General features: G+C 43.9%; 1 protein-coding gene across 2 annotated transcripts in view; it reads left to right on the top strand.

Annotated features, from left to right (window-relative positions):
• The first annotated feature begins 8,996 nt into the window (after window positions 1-8,996).
• The window catches only part of LOC131263799 (protein phosphatase 1 regulatory subunit 12A), a 71,180-nt gene continuing 63,508 nt past the window's right edge, over window positions 8,997-16,668 (top strand). For both annotated transcript variants that reach the window (XM_058266057.1, XM_058266058.1), the window contains exon 1: window positions 8,997-9,627. In XM_058266057.1, coding sequence (XP_058122040.1) covers window positions 9,373-9,627 — 255 coding nt within the window. In that variant the 5' untranslated portion in view covers window positions 8,997-9,372. The remainder of the gene's footprint in view (window positions 9,628-16,668) is intronic.

The raw sequence follows: 16,668 nt of genomic DNA on the forward strand, positions 1-16,668 counted from the left end.
CCTGTCCATTCTTGTATTGAAACCGATACTCATTTGTTAAATGAGCGTCAATGGTATTTATTTTATTAATTTATCTTATCTCACTGTTTTTGAAATCTTGTCTTAGATAGTGTGCTTTACCTTTCTGCCATCTTTTTAAAGAAATCTTATCTGTTGTGCCTTATCGGCTGGGCATTTGTATTTAGCGCAGGCAGTAAGCGTTGGGAGGAATCAGTACAGAATTAAACATCGTTTGGTTTGCTAACAGTGTCCAGTATTTTCCCATTCTTTATCACTTCAAGAAAAAGAATCTTTTGTTTCAACGATGCAGATTTTCAAGTGCAAACTACCACTTATTCAATAAAAATGTTTCCGAAATAACATGGGTTTGGAAACACTGATTTACGTTCCGCTAGGAACGGAAATAAGAGGTTTAAAGTCGTGCAAGATCTGCTTCTTTGGTGTAACACCGTCTTCGGTCATGCCTTCCGCCCCATGAAAGGCTTACTAGGCAAAAAGGCAGGGGAGGTTCCGATCTCGACAGGAATTCGTATCCACGCTCAATAAGATGTACGTTTCCACAACATTGGCCAATATTTGAAATTGAAACGATTTTGTATTGAGGGTTTTGTGTAAACTTTTATAATCGTTCAAATAGCTAACTCACGTAATAGAAGTGACGAACGTAAACCGCAATGTCTTGATAAAGCTTGGATAAGGTTTAGAATTTTTTAAAAATTGTATTGTGTCTCTTTGTTGCCTTTAGTTTTAGGTGTCGACATTTTGTTGTTTAAGTGTACTTAAAAGTGTTCGATTCAACTGCCATTTGTCTTTTTCGGTAAATTTCGTAACTCCAAAATTTTAGGAGTTTTGCTCTTGCGTACAGTATTGTATTTTATTTTATTTTTTATGTGCCACGACATCGCCTAGTGGGACAAGGACTCTTTCTGAAGAGTGTTACTAAGACTGAAAGACGGTATGTTATAGATCGGTCGTAAGCGGTTCGTAATTCCGAAGAGTGCCGGATAGTATTGCATACCCGCTAGTTATTTAGTATATCAAGTCATATGTTACACGCGCATCTATCATTGTTTCCTAACGCCTGATTGATCGAACAACATGATGCTTGAAGGAGAACTTATATTTTATGGCCTAAAGGGCGCAAGATAAGCAGAGCACTATGACGCCACACTTGCAAGCAACGAACAACGGACATCCGTCCGTCTAGCCGTTGTGGAATTATTTGATGTACAAGAAAGACTTGTAATGTCAATTGAATTATCGCTGGTAAGATTATAAAGAAGTGGCCCGTAGTCGTAGAGACACTGCTTTGATGGTAGGGCAATTCGATGGGGATGATAAATGTGTTAATTTAATCTACAGCCGATGATGGTGGTCTCAATTGCGGCCTCAGGTCGATTATCATCACACCGGTTGTTTGAGTCTTTTGTAACACGCGTTAGAGCTTACAGGAGGTTCTGGTCCGGTAAGGAGCAGTCTGCATCGAGAGAAGATATCGGGTGTCCCTTGCGTAGTCCTACACCTACAACTATGGACACCACGAACACCCGGGACAGTTTATCCGCCTTTGGTGAGGCTCGTGAAATGTACATCCATCGCATGCAACCAGAGGATCCTTCCATCGGAACAGATTTATTGCTGCTTGTCTGCTTCCTTGTGATGGTCCTGCTGGTAGGATTCGTATTTCGGTTATTTCTGCAAATGTGGCGGGCCCGGCTAGAATGCCATCAAACGGCCCTCAGCGAGCGTGGCTATATGGCCGTTGATCAAACTTCTCGTTTAGCGTAAACGTGCAAATTAATAGCATTTTCCATGTGGTGGAGCGGAGAACTGGGAGTGATGAGGCTTCAGGGTTTCGTTGGAATTCTGTGATATTTAGAGTATATGGTGAATGCTGCATGCACTGTAAAATAATAAACTTGTTTATGATAATTTATTGTTGACTTTGTTTTTATCTCACTATGCATTCGTGGTATGGTGGTGTATTTGATTGCAACTCGTGATAAGACATAATTAATTGTTGTAGAATGTTTGCCCAAGAGCACCTACACAACGGTTGGCAATTGCAACGGCAATTCATTTCCAAAAAAGCGAAAAATCAAATCGAACTCTTCGACATCAACATCATTACGATACAGAACAAAAATGTGCACCATTGTAGATTCAAACAGGTTTGAACAGATGGATCAAGAAAGATTTAGGACAGGAGGTTGGGTCAAAAGTATCTTTAGCTCCCAATCAAGACTTCTGTATTATAGAAGGTTTCGAAAACATGTTGTCGTGAGCAGAGATGTTGATTCCATAATATATGTATATCATATGATGTGTTAATAAATTTCCAGACATAATAACCAATCTACCATATTAGCACGATTGTTGCCATATACGTTTACCATTGAATCCAGGAATCATCGAATCCAAAGCAGGGGAATATTTAAGTAATGGACCAGTCCAAATTAGACCCACAATGAAAATATTATGGAATCAACAGAACAACAGAAAAATATTACGAAACCTGCTCTCTACAACAAATCCAGAGTAGCACCTTACAACTTTGACCCACTTTGGTTTCGGAATAAAAGCTTGAAGTTTCCGTTGCATACCGTTTGACAGTTCGCCCGTCATGTTGAGCCCCGCATTCGAATTAGTGTTGGGGAAATCAAATCAAGGATTCACCGTTTTAGTAGTTCTATTGATCATAAAAATCTTCTAACGTAAGGATACGATGCTCATCGCAGGCATTGAAAACCGGGTACAGCGTTTTTAATTTTTAATTCAATTAATTAAGTCTAAAGAGATCAATGGTCTTGAATCAGGTCCTTATCATTGTAACTCTGTGGGCTAAATTTAATGGTAGAACACCTCAGATAATTGACGTTATGCTATATATATTTGTTTAAAGTAGGTTAATGAATTTTTCTCCAATCCATGTTAAATACAATCCATTTTATCCAGAGTTCGATTTGAGTAAACTGAAATCAATCACTTCGTGTCTGGCTGGAGTCACATCAAATTCAAATAGATTCTGATTAAGTGATAATCGATTCATATCGAGTCCCAAACAAATCATATCTGATTCACATCCCAAACAAATCAAACCTGATCCGAACGGATCTGTCAAATGGGACTCAATCCTTCAGAATCCTTTGGGGAGCGAATCTTTGAGTCTTCAAAATCCCGACTCTGTCAATACTAATCCGAATAAGCGGTATCGGTGGACCTGGCTAGCAGGTTGCAGCAGCCTCGGCGTGCGTCACAATTAGTGATGGGGAAACTGAATCCCTACAGGGATTCGAATCTTTCGATTCATATCCATTATGAGATCCGGATCTCCGAATCCGAATCCCAATCCGTCATATCATACATGCTCATCTAAAGCCGATTTTTCATATGTGTTTAATTCAATGAATGATTTACATAACAATATCAATATAGTTGACATTATTCTTCTAATTGTATTCAAACAACAGAACAATCTAGTCCTTTTTGGGAATATGGAGACTAACTGATTTACCCGAGTTTATTCCAAGAAGAGTAGCATTTATTATGTTTCTAAAACAATTATGACAGCGTTATCATTCAAATTGAATCCATTGTGGGTCACTGAAGCAGTGAAGCAAGTCCTTTTGATGTTTTTCCACACTTCCACGCCGGGTACTTTATCGCGGAACGAACATGTTTGATGTTCTGATAACATTTTTCACAAATAGCGCCTCAGACATGGCTGATATCATGTATTTAAAGCTAGACAGGTAAGTAAACTGGTGCTTTGCGTCCATTACAATATATCTAACGTATTTGAGATATTCAAATGGCCCAAATGAGCTGTTTTATTCACAGGTTCAGGGTTTTCATGACCCACCACTAGCTCACTTTTTTCGCCGCACGTTTTTGGCGGGAAACGGCGAATTCTCTCCCGAATTTTGAGAAATCCGGGCGAAATATGCTCACGACCTATGCGATGCCGACCCCTGGTCTTGTTCTAGCGAATGACCTCTAAACGCTGAACCGGTAAACCGGTTCGGACGAAACGTTGTTTCTGTACACGCACCGCCATGTGTTGGTGCAACAAATGCAAATGTGTGCGAGACCAAATTTGGTCTCACGGAGAGGAAATTGTCCTCTTTTCTCTCGACGTGACCTGATAGAATAACTAGAAAAGGTGGATAAAATGTAATATGTTCCTTGAGACAAAATTACGCGTCTTGCAAAGACCTTTCGTTTGAGGGGTAATTTATGGAAATCGGTCATGGAACCAACAAGTTATGCGAGAATTGGCTTTTTTAACCTAAATTGCCAATCAACCTGATTTACTTTTTCGCACCCTCTGGCGAACACATTCCCACCTGTGGTTTTTATCAAAAACAAGAAAGTACGGTAACATCTACCTTCAACACAAATGCGCGTCTTCAAAAGACCATTCATTTAAGGGGTCAATCGTGAAAATCGGTTGAAAGAATCAATAGTTATTAACGAATAGGCAGATTTTTTCTTTTTAGTAATCGAAGTTTATTCACCTTGTTCCCGGTAGAGTGCTGTCTCTTTTCCACACAAAAAGTGTTCTCAAAAACTAAAAAATATGAATTGATCTATTGTGAGACAAAGTCATGTGTCTTGAGCAGACCTTTCATTTAAGGGGTCACATGTACAAATCGGTTCAGTAATTGTAAAGTTACTAACAAATTTGTTATTTCAGCAGAAAATACTAACCAAGGTTTCTGCACCTACACCTCAGAATTTCATAAACTAAGAATTGCGGAAGAGTCTTTGTTGCACAGAGTTATCAGTCTTTAAAAGACCTTTCATTTGAGGGGTCTGGTGCTAAAATTGGCCAAGCCACTAAAAAGTTATTGAGAAATTAGTTGCTTTAGCAATTATTTACAGTTGTGACCAAGGTTTTTGAAGCTTGTTGATGTCTGTTTGGCGCGCAGTTTCGTTCGTAGTGGTGGGTAAACCAAATCCCCAAATCCGAATCCCAATCCAAGAAACAGTCGGTCCAACCAGTGGATAGTGTCCCTTTGGAACTGTGGTCTTTGTGTACAAAATTATGAAAGGCCTGGTACCAACGTATTTGGGGGAAAGGATAGTAGTTAGAACTCACACTCGTAATACCGGTGAGCCAAGACTTTCCGGCTATCTATCTAGAAACGTCCGACATTCGTTGTTTTTCAAAGGAGTACAATGGTACAACAGGATGCCGAGAGCGATTAAACTAGCGTGAAATCTTAGGGAGTTGAAACGCCTATGCGCCGTATACGTGAAGCGGGTAGTCTGACGCTGTGCTTGCAATGTATTTAGTAAATGTTGTAGTTTTTGAGCCCGTAGTATTGCATTTGTCAACATGGTCTTTGATTATGATGATGATGAGTAAGGGGGTCCGCGACAGCCGAGCGGTAGCGCCCAATAGAAAATCGGCCCATGAGCGCCGGGGCTCACCACCTTGACGGCGTAGGTTCGAATCCCAACTGAGACCGGACCCTCCCCTGTACGAGAGGACTGACTATCCACATACAACAGGGAAACAAGTCTCGTAAGCCCTTAACGGGCAGGCATGACCAAGAGCTCGTTACGCCAAGAAGAAGAAGGTGATGAGTAAAAAAATGAACAGTGACTTTTTATTTTTGTTATTTAATTTAACTTAATAGAATTAATGAGTCTACATAGTTTTGAGACACGCGCGCGTAAACGAGGACAATTGGTGGTCATGGCTGTACGAAAAGAACTAATAGTATCTACATATCTCGCTGTAGTTGGGTCCCTTTCTGTTCTTGATAGTGGCACCACATTATCAACCAACTTTAATTGGCGGTGGGAACTACAAACAGAGCCAAAATATTCTCTTACACTCCGGAAAGTGGTGCCTCGTTAACCTTGGGGGACTCGGCGATTTACCTTTCGAGGTGATTGCTCGGGGCCGTTGTATGGAAGGAACGAGATCAGGTCCCTTAAGTAGTACTGGTTGGTTTCAACACACTATGAACCATTGATAGCTGGCGGTGTTAACCTAAACTGTGCGAAAATATCTGCCCTACTCCGGAAAGTGGTCTCCTTTTGCTAGTTGGGAAATCTAAGATGTACCTCCTTGTGCAATCGATGGCGACCGTTGTATGAATGGAGCAGAGTTGGATACGATTGTTCTGGAGAGTAATGCCCCAATGCCCCCTCTCGTTTGGTGATTTATATTTAATATCGTAAGATACTTTCGTCCCTCTCAAACCTATGTAGGGGTAAGCCTCATGATCATCATCATCATCTTCCACTCTCAAATTACGCTTAAAGGTGACGTTGGCATTAGATAGCAATATGTTAGTAAGCGAGCGAAGCGAGTGCGAAAGCGAGATACACTGTTCGGACGCGTCCGAAATTTCCCCACGCACTATGCTGTTGCTAAGGATACTATGGATGCAGGATGGAAGGGGAAATTTCTTTGCGCTTGGATGAAGCTTGATCGAGTTTCTGGTAATCGATGGCTACTTTGCTGGAAAATAAAACAAAGCAAAGCGGCAATCTGCTACATAGCTTCATTCAAAGTTTGTAATAGGAAGGAAATGAAACATTTTCGTGATTTTGGGGACAATTTTTTTGAACATTGCATTTACTCTTGGGAAACAGACCGTGTTACCAGGCCATGTACACGGGTCCTGTAACCGGGCCATGTAAACGGGTCATGTAAACGGGTCCTGTAAACAGGCACTGTAACCGGGCCCTGTTACCGGGTCCTGTAAACGGGCAGTGTTACCGGGCCCTGTAAACGGGCGCTGTAACCAACCCTGTAAATGGGTCCTGAAACTGGGTCCTGTAAACGGGCCCTATAAACAGACGATGTAACCGGGTCCTGTAACTGGGTCCTGTAACTGGGTCGTGTAACCGGGCCGTTTTACCTAGTGTAAACAAATCAATGTCGGTCTGGAAATTGTTTATCCTAATCTGAATCCCCAGAATCCGGGTGGTTGGGTAGGACAAATCGGATAATGGACATTCTACTGTATTTCTTTGTAAAAAATAGGTTCCAGGAATTTTTCTAGAGCCTAACTTGCAAATCGCGCAAAAAACTCAATCTATCTCCATTGGACATTCTACCCAGCCGTCGATTTGAGTAAACTTAAATCAATTACATTGTCTCTAGATCGACTAGTTATGTGACTAATTCGACTCAAATCATTGTGAGTCGATTCAAACAGTTTAGGATCAAGTCAGAATCGAATCAAATCTTTAAAATCCGTCAAATGGGATCCAAATCTTTAAAATCTGTCAGATGGGATTCGAATCTTTAGAATCCGTCTAGGGATCGAATCTTCAAATCTTCCGAGTCCCCATTCTGCCAACACTAGTCACAATTTTTCGATCGGAGCTTGAAACATCATCACGCTGCTACTGCGTTACTACTATTCAGTCGCTTTCGCTGCCATTATATTGCCGTCGTCGTTCGTCTGGTGCTTTTTCCCCTGCTTCCCTGAAATGGTAGTGTATGGTGGCTGCTTCGTTTTTCCGTGCCTCTATAAACATTTGTGCTCGCCCCAGTTGCGTGGAGTGTAGGCGATTGTAAAACGGTGAAAAAAACATATTTCAGCAATCGGTCGAACAAACAGTGATGCAAGAAGATGCATACCTCCAAGGTCCCGAAAGAAGAACTACATAATCGTGTCCCTTACGAGAAGTGCTTTTACATTCGGCGGGGATCGAAAACGCTAGCTCGTTCTTGGTGAAAACAAAAAAAAGCGCTATAAATTGGAAGCGATCGCTGCATCGCTTTCGACCATAGAGAAAGCCAGGAGAGGCGCTGGTTAAGTTTCTTTTCCTTTTTCCCTTTCCTTTCCTCCATTCCGTGTCGGGTGTATGCCAAGACGTCGAATTGTACCAGGTTGGGTTTTGCGGTCGATCGCTGCTCGTTCTCCGTTCGCTCGCTCGCTCTCATTCGGCTGCGAATGGGGTTGCGTACTTAAATAGAAATTTTTTCCTACAACTTGTCATCGCCATCTCATCAGGCGCGGTGGCAAGTTTATTGCTTTCCACACGCCTCCAAACCAAACGGCGAACCGAGTGGTTCCGATGCAATGCCACAACATTGGTACCATTGGAATGCGAGTGGAAAAGATTCTTCAAGGTGCAGCTGATCGGGTCGATCGCAGAAGGCCCATCATTGCGACGCCGTTCGTATCAATGTTTCCAGCATCGTCGTCATTGTGGTAGTCAACACCGTTTCCATCGCTTCCACGATACGCAATTCATCATTTTGTTTCGTTTGCCGAGATGAGTCTGGCTGAAGTGGTTGTGGTGGACAGATGGTGACAGTCTGTGCAACTGGACTGGATGCAATTGACTGCACAAACATGCACTCGCGCTACAAATGTGTGTGAATTCTGTCGATCGATTGCCCAGTTTACGATTTCTCTGGCCGTACTATGGATTTATGTAATGCACTCGCGGCCTGCTTCGCCCAGCGTATCTATTCCCGATTTTCCCGATTATGTGCTCAACCAATCAAGTTCCCTTTCCCGTTTTGCAGTTTTTTCATCATCCTCGTAGCAGTGTAGCATTCGGAAGAACGGAACACCGCGACCACGACGGGTCCCCTGTGTGGCGCCAAGCTGAGGAGTCGTGAGAGGAAGTGCAAAAATAGCCCGGGAAACATTCAAACAATCCGGTGCCGCTCGGGAGGGAAGTACTTGGCTCAACGAATAATGAGGCGATCTGTGCGGTGATTTTGTGCTCGCGTCCACTGCCGTTGGTATTCGCCACAGAACGCGCGGCGACCGCCGCAGCTGCTGGAAATCGGTCCCACCGACGGTAGTGCTCCGGGGTGATGAAAACGAGCGAAAGGAGAAGTGATTCAAACCGAAGGATCGCCGTGATAGGGAGAATTATTGCCCTGCGGTGGAAGTTTCAGTGAAGAAAGGGGTGTGATTGCCAGAGAAGCCGAAATTTCCAGCCAAGTAGAAATTCACGTATCCTTGGAGACACAGTAGTTCTGTGGCATTGTTTCAAGCGCAGTGAAGTGCTTTGCGATTTGGTTCAGTTGTTGGGTTGCGTTTAGTGTATGTTTTCTTTACGTGTGCGCGTGTGTGTGTGTTCATGTGTTTGTACGTGTTGGCAGCTGGGAAAAGGTTGCATGTTCGTCCAAGGATCACCGGTGGCTGGTATTGATCAGCTGTACCTGGGCAATAGTTTTGCATCGTGTTTGTTTGTGCGCCGTTAAACGGATAAAGTAAGCATCACTAGATCAAAACGAGAATCAGTGAAAAAAGCACCCTGTAGTCCCGCACCCGTGCGTGCAGAGTGACAAGTAAAAAGGCTCGAAAGAAACCGAAACGTGTGTAGGAAGGAAAAGAAGTTGAATAGAATAAACCCTTCTTCCCGAGCAAAGCGAGGAAAATGTCGCTGGACAACCGGAACACGTCGGCCCAGTTCAAACGGGCCGAGCAGCTGAAGCGCTGGGAGGAGTCGGAGATGAACAAGAAGCTGAGCGGCAGCCCGAAAAGCCCGTCGACGCGCCGCATCAAGTTCTCGTCCGGATGCATCTTCCTGGCGGCGTGCGTCGCCGGCGACAAGGAGGAAGTCGAGTGGCTGCTAAAGAACGGTGCCGACATCGACACGGCCAACGTCGATGGACTGACGGCATTGCATCAAGTAAGTGCCGCCCGAGAGTGTGAAACGAACCGATACTCACCCGTTTTCCTTCCTCCTCTAGTTTTAATTTTCAAAAGGACAATTTTAGTGGTTATGTGGTTTTCAAACGAATACATACATTTGTTGAATGCAGTATTGAATAAGTACAAAAGGATCAGCAATCAACCGCATACTGTTCAGAACCGACGAGTCGCCATGGACCTGCAAAGTTCAATGACCCATGGATGACCCATACTCTCGGAAGCTTTGTGATGGAGGTTATGTCCTTTAATCTGACAGCCGACTTTGGAATCCAGCTTTGTGAATTAGATTTAGATTAACGAAAGTTAAGGAAAAGCCATTGATAGATTTCAGTTTTCGCCAATTTGGAACCATGACAGTGCCACAGTTCCTTTGTTTATCCTTTTGGCGCGCTGCTTGCAGGCTTTCTTTGTAAACATTGGCTGCGACTGCGTCCTTCCCGCGGTGGGGTGGGCTTTGTTTGTTGGCGAAACTCTCCAACGGTATCCAACCCACACAAACACACGCTGCGGCATTCATTCATGGATTTGCTCCACTGCGATGTGTTGTGGTTACGGGAAGCCCATGGACATCGGTGGGAATACATCGTCCTTCGTCCTTTCAGAGCAGTCCGAAGCTTCTCGGCTTGGGCACACTCACTAATACAAATTTATGATCTGCACTCCTGCCCCAGTTTTTGTTGGTCTGTTTTGTCCAATGCTGCATGTATCGTTAACCAACGCTCACAAGTACACCATCGTGCAGGGGCATGCGCAATTTTCCGATGGAAATTGTACCACACACCTAATGCTTTGGTGTATGTGTGTGTGTGTAAAAAAGGCCCTGCTCTTTAAGCTGCACGTCCTTTGTTTACAAATTTTGCAAAGTGCTTCGAAAAGTTTGTTCGTACGTCAAAGGTCGCGCAAAACGTCATGCATAAACATGGAAGCAATCAATCGAAATAAAATGACAATGGTCCCTTTTTCATTAGGTGATGTTTCGTGAGTAATATAAACATGGCACAATTTGTCGATTCAGCCGTAACGGACGGCACAAATCGTACCGCTAAAGCAACCGCATCTAGTATCAGCTCAAGGATAAGGACGATAGGTCTTGCACTCGGCCGAGTATGGTGTCGTCTTCAAACGCCGGAGATAGCCGCACCCAGCCTTGCTCGCCGAGAGGTTGCGATTTTCGCGCTAAAATTAGATCACCCCGAAAAAAGAAAAGAACACACAAACACAATTTTCCCTACCAAAACGTCTACGGTGCGTGCGGTGCGATCGTGGTTGGCGTTGGTTGGGTATAAAGCAACCGTCTGCTCTGCCTTTCTCTGGGTCTAGTTGGGTTTGGTTGGTTCGTGTCCTCTAGGGGCGTTTTACGTATGACTTCTGGCCGCGATCTACGCTCGGTTGGTCGGTTGGTTGTATCCGCGACTTTCCGTCTAGTTTCTGCTTTTAGACGCTCGTTGTATTCCACCCCTCGAGGTCGAGAATTTCACTTTCCATCGAAACCGGGTGTGTGATGAATCGTGGCCAGGTTTGCGATCGTTGGACACGCACACAGGAAAGACGGAACACGAAAAGGGATGGCAAGGGACGTTCTCGCCAACCCCGGTTTGCGTTGGGTAGGTGCATTTTGGTACACTGAAAATGAAAATGTTCTTTTCTCCCAATTTCCCGCTGATGTTTCGCTGGTTTTTTGGTTCCTACTGGTCCTCACTCTAGCCATCATGGTTCTCTTGTTGTAACCACTACTTCAATCATTGGAAAATGAACGTATTGCATGATAAAAAATTGAATGACACGGGTCATTTAAGGTTTACACATATTCGATTACTTTAAATTTACACTATACTGGTTTCTATCTCTCATAACCTTTTGACAACACGAATGATGGACATTAATTGGAACCGCAATGCTTTTGATTCATATCGGTTTGTTCGATATTTTGTGCGATTTAAAACATGTATGAATCAACTCTTGCACGTACGAGAATGAATGTTTTTAAGAGTTCTTTTATCGTGGATGAATGAAACGAGGAGGCATTGAATGAAGTTTGAGAAAAAAAGTTGAGTAAAAAATCCCAAAATAAAAATTCCAATCTCTTCGCCAGCCGAGTGGTGCAGTTTACCCTTCTGGATGCTGGAGCTGAACACTGTGTTGCCAATATTAAAAAAGAAGCCGCCGTGTTCGGTGGACCAAATTATCGTGGTCGTGTGGTGCACGCCGTATATTAAACATAACACACATATCAAAATTCACATTAAAATATCCCCGCAGTGAAGCGATTCAATGGGGGAGTGGTGGTTTGTAAGCAATGGGATTTTCCCCGAGCTCATCAATGGCATTCAGTTGGCTGGTTTTTTTTCGGGTTTCAAAAACACGATGGAGGTAGTCCAGCGATTGGATGATTGTTGGCGATTTATGTGGCAAAGATGATCGCGAAAGGTGACGATCTGATGATCGTCAACTCGCACTGGCCAACTCTCTGGCTCTCCGGTAGCCTTCGAGGGGCTGAAATAAAGATAAAAAATAATTTAATGACCAGCTGCGGTCGGTTGAATTTATGTCGACCAATCTGCATCACGTAGTTCAGCCCATTTGCGGGCATATGGGGCTAGTTGCTGCATTTTCGATTGCGATCATTGCATACATAGCGGCAGACTTTCGTTCTTTTGAAGCATAAGGCTGTGGCTCCGGATTTCACCTAGTTTGTGGCAAAGGACCTAAAACTGTGGAGTTTATTCCACCCGCTGTCATGTACCCGATACTCATTTGATCCGCTAGTCAAGGCATGAGTTTATCCGATCATTGAATGGATTGATTTTTGTACATTAGTTGCACCGCTTGCACTCAGTGATTGATTTGTAAGTTATTAATGCTTTTGTCTTGTCTCATAGGCTTTTTGGATTTTGTAAAATCATTTTGAGTTGTCAGTTAAAATGTTGATTCCAAAGCCTCACTCTAAACGGGCAACTTTTACTCATATGATGGTTTAAAAAAATCTAAAATCGTTTATGAATAGTGATGGTAAAACTATTTTACCTGATCGTATGTTTCAAAATAGATTTTAAGTTATTTTATGAAACTGTTAATGAAAGTTCCACGATATTTAGTTATTCTTGGTGATTGTCTTATTTCCTCTATATGGATTGGATCAGCACAGAAACTAGCGTCATTAAGATACAACAAACTTCTATTAACTTTCAACAACGCATCTATTAATGGGGTTGGTGTGTCTGGTTCATGGAGCAACTTGTAATGTCCACCATGCGAGGTTCATAGTAAACGACCGAACAACAATGCTCTGGCAACTGTCAACTGGCGTCGCTTGTCCGGGCTGCTTTCCCATCGGCGTGAAACAATGTTGCCATGCAATGTGTGTGCCAGTTAGACCGAAGAAAGGCATACCAAAGTTCGCAGAATAATATTGCCTGTGGCGATCGTTCCCGGCGGCGAGATAACTGGTTCAACCTTCCGGGGCCGCCAAGGATGATCTCGTCATATGCAGAGCACCACGAAACCACCAGCTTAGCTGCCTGCCTTCCTTTCCTTCCTCTTCCTTTCTTTGGCTGCCATACGCAGTACTATCGTTCAAATTAAATCGTAGTCCGCGAATCCTGACGGTGTTTCGCAAACCAGTCTATTCGCCCGTCAGTTGTTGGCGGAACCGTAGCAGATTACTAGTATATACTGTGCCAGCAATGCAAAGTCGAGATTAGTCTCTATCCAGGCGAGACCATGCTGCATTTCTCGGGGAGATAATTTCTGCCTCGCGTCTGCACACTAGCTGGTTATATTTGCCATGCAACTGCGAACGCTTCAGCCGTTTTAGTCTACTTCCAGCACAGATTCTATCGTTTCCATGGGCTGGAAACTGGTGCGTCCAGTTGGGGGTCACGGTGGCGGCGGTGGACTCGATAAGCCATCGCCACCATGCGCCATCCAAAAGTCAAAGTGAGTCCTATCGTTTCTTGAGGATCGCTCGCTCTTAACTCCAACCAGCTGAGCTGTTACACGGAGCTATGGACGTAGGCTCAATGTGGAATGTGGATGCCACTGTTATGATACGGTTTGATAATTGCTTTTTTCTCTACTCTCTACCCCATAGAACGCTGTACCGACCAAACGGACAGATGTTCTGGAGCTGGAGCTCGTCTAACTTGTCTAACTGATCCCCATCCAATAGCGATGGTGGAAAACCTGTGCCTTGATTCGTGATTACTCCCCCTACGCACAGAGAACCTCCCACCCGCATGTTTCCGGGTACTTCGGAGGGCCCAGGAATGGACCGGTAACAATCGCATAATTATTGTTTTATGCTGCGTCCATTTGCTGGGCGGCCCGAGCGGGATATTACCATTACCTGCGTACCCGTGCCATGCCGCTACCGTTATACCTTAGCTGGCGTGTAGTAGTAGTTGGCCCCAACCAACGCGGTGGCTTATGAGGTCCATGTTTTTCCGCTTCTGTTTTCCACGGTCTATGATTATCTACCCCGCACATCCGTGCACTAGGTTGGGCGAGCTCCGATCCGCGGCGGTTGGTTCATTCATTGCCGCCATCCATGCCGGCGGGTGGGTGACGGCAGGTAGGGGTGTTTTTTCTCTCGTAATTCTTACTTCACCTGGTCCAGGTTCGGTCCATGTTTTAGGGGTGCGTTGCGCTGCCCTGGACACGGTGCCTGTCGAGTTTCAATAGACATGTAGGCATTTTCCAGCGAGTTTTCCACTACCATTGCCTGGTTGGTTGGCTTGGTTGGTAGCCCTTGTCTTCAGAGGGAACGTTCGTTGTAGGTATTGAAGCCCGCTGGTTTTCAACACGTGCGCGCACGATCTTCCGGGTCGAGTAAAGTAGAATGGATTGCTTGAATTGTTGTAATCCTATGCGAACACATTGTAAGTAGCGAGAATTGCGTCTCGGTTAGTGTTGTGCTTAATGAATCTTCTGGCGAGATTCATTCATTGGAATTTTTCACCTAAGATTCATTACGATGGATCCATGAATTTTTAGGGATTCGAACCTTCCAACCTTTATGAATCTTTCGAAACCTAATTGATTCTTCATGACTCTTTAATGGATTTGTCACGAATCTCCACGATTCTTTTATTGGGGTGGATCAAGCGACAAAAAAAAACGGAGTTCCCTTACCTATTTTTGGCTCATCACTTTTCATCCGTTGATGTATCTTTGGGATTCATGAATCTCTCATCAAATGTTTCGTGAATCTCTTAAACGCAAAGAATCATTCAGATTCATGAATCTGAATCTGAATTATACAACTCTAGTCTCGGTAGTCAGAAATGTTTCCAATGGGGGTCAGAAACTAGTTTTTTTTCCAGTTGCCAGTTCTTACTGCAGCTTCGATGGGCTTGTACTTATGTCTACTGCATTTAATGTGGACTGTAGTTTTTATTGGTGGATCAGTTTAAGTAATTTAAACGGGATTTATACTTTCGCCACGGAAAAAGGTATATTTATTCCCTAAAGTCTATGATGATTTATCTAGACTATGTAATCATAAGTCCTGCTCCAATATTTTCAGTAGTTGCACCAAGCATCGTTAATTCTAATATGAATGGAATAGTTAATCGTGGAGTTTGTGAGATTTGATTCTAAGCTAATATTTAGTTTCTCCTCGTTGGATAGATGGGCTTTTGAAGTCGTTTTACGATGCGAAACGTTTTCGTAAATCTGTTTCTTTGTGCACAGCTGGTCGAAGGTGCAGTTCGTGTATGTGGAGTGGGTTATAATTAAAAGCCAAAAGAACCCTGGGTTAAGTACGACGTACTCCGATTTGGACGAACACATCATGGGTATTGCGATAATTTAGTATATGAGTTTGTAACTTCTATAAACAACTGTCAAGAGAATTATTTCTGGGAGTTGCCTCAGAATACGTTTCTATAAACCCTGGAGAAGCAATCATTTGGTGTGACTTCCGCAGACGATCTAATCTGCAGGAAAACGGACTTCATTTTGCTTGTCATAGATGAGGGAACTTTTCTTCTATGTAAAGCGGCAACATCCAACACACGGAAACCTTATTCAGTGTTGTGCTCCCACTGCATGTCGGCATGGCATTTCTTTTGCCGGTTCGGTGCGGTGGCGTAATTAGCTAATAAAACTCACATTTTAAGTCGTTTCAACACTCATACAACTCTGGTGGCAAGGCCCGCTTCGTCTGCCTTTCTAAGATCCTCTTTTCCCTTCCGAAAAGGGATCCCCCAAGTGGTGCCAGAGGTCTCTTCAGGGAGTTGAGAAGGGTTGCCAGCCAGCCAAGCCTGCTAGTTAATGCGATACGCGTGCGTGTATTCCTCGGGTGGCGCCGACCCCTCCGGCTCAAGGTGTTCCGGTTCGGAGCGGGAACGGTATAATATGGTTCTCCAGTCGCGAATGGAATAGCTCGGTGTGGTTTCTCCAACCGTAAGGGAATGGGAGAGGAGTCGATTTATACGTACGAGCGTGACGAATCTTTCGCTCTCGATCTGAGGTTAATGCAACATATTTCGTTTTCCACCACACTTGGGATATGAAACATTTCAAACCCATTACGTTATCGAGCCTATTGCTCGCTAAACGTAGCTCCAGAACCAAACCTGCACAATTGCCATCGTCATATTTTATTTCCGTCTGATCGAATCCTTTATTGGGATTGCATTTTGTGCGTGTCCATGCCATATTGTTTCTGATCTTTAGTGTTTTAGACGCCTTGCTGGATGCTGAACCACGAAAATCAGGTCAATAAAGTAAGGGACAGGCCAACTTTGGAGCCCTGTTGTTTTTTTTTATGTGTGCCTTCCTTTTGCGATCCCAAAAATGGCGCTCAAAACAGACCGAGCAAGAGAGAAAGAAAGAAAGAAAGCAACCGAGAGTAGTGAGCCTTTAGCCCATTAAGGTGTCAGGGTTGCTGCGGGCGTAGTTAGGAAGGTGATTTATTCGCCATTTTTACAATGCACTTCTCCTCCGTGTCTCCTTCCCGACGGTAAAGGGACACCGCATCAAGGTGACGGAAAGAGGATACGTATGGAGGGCGCGC

Source organism: Anopheles coustani, chromosome 2, assembly GCF_943734705.1.
Source record: "Anopheles coustani chromosome 2, idAnoCousDA_361_x.2, whole genome shotgun sequence".
NCBI lineage: Eukaryota > Metazoa > Arthropoda > Insecta > Diptera > Culicidae > Anopheles > Anopheles coustani.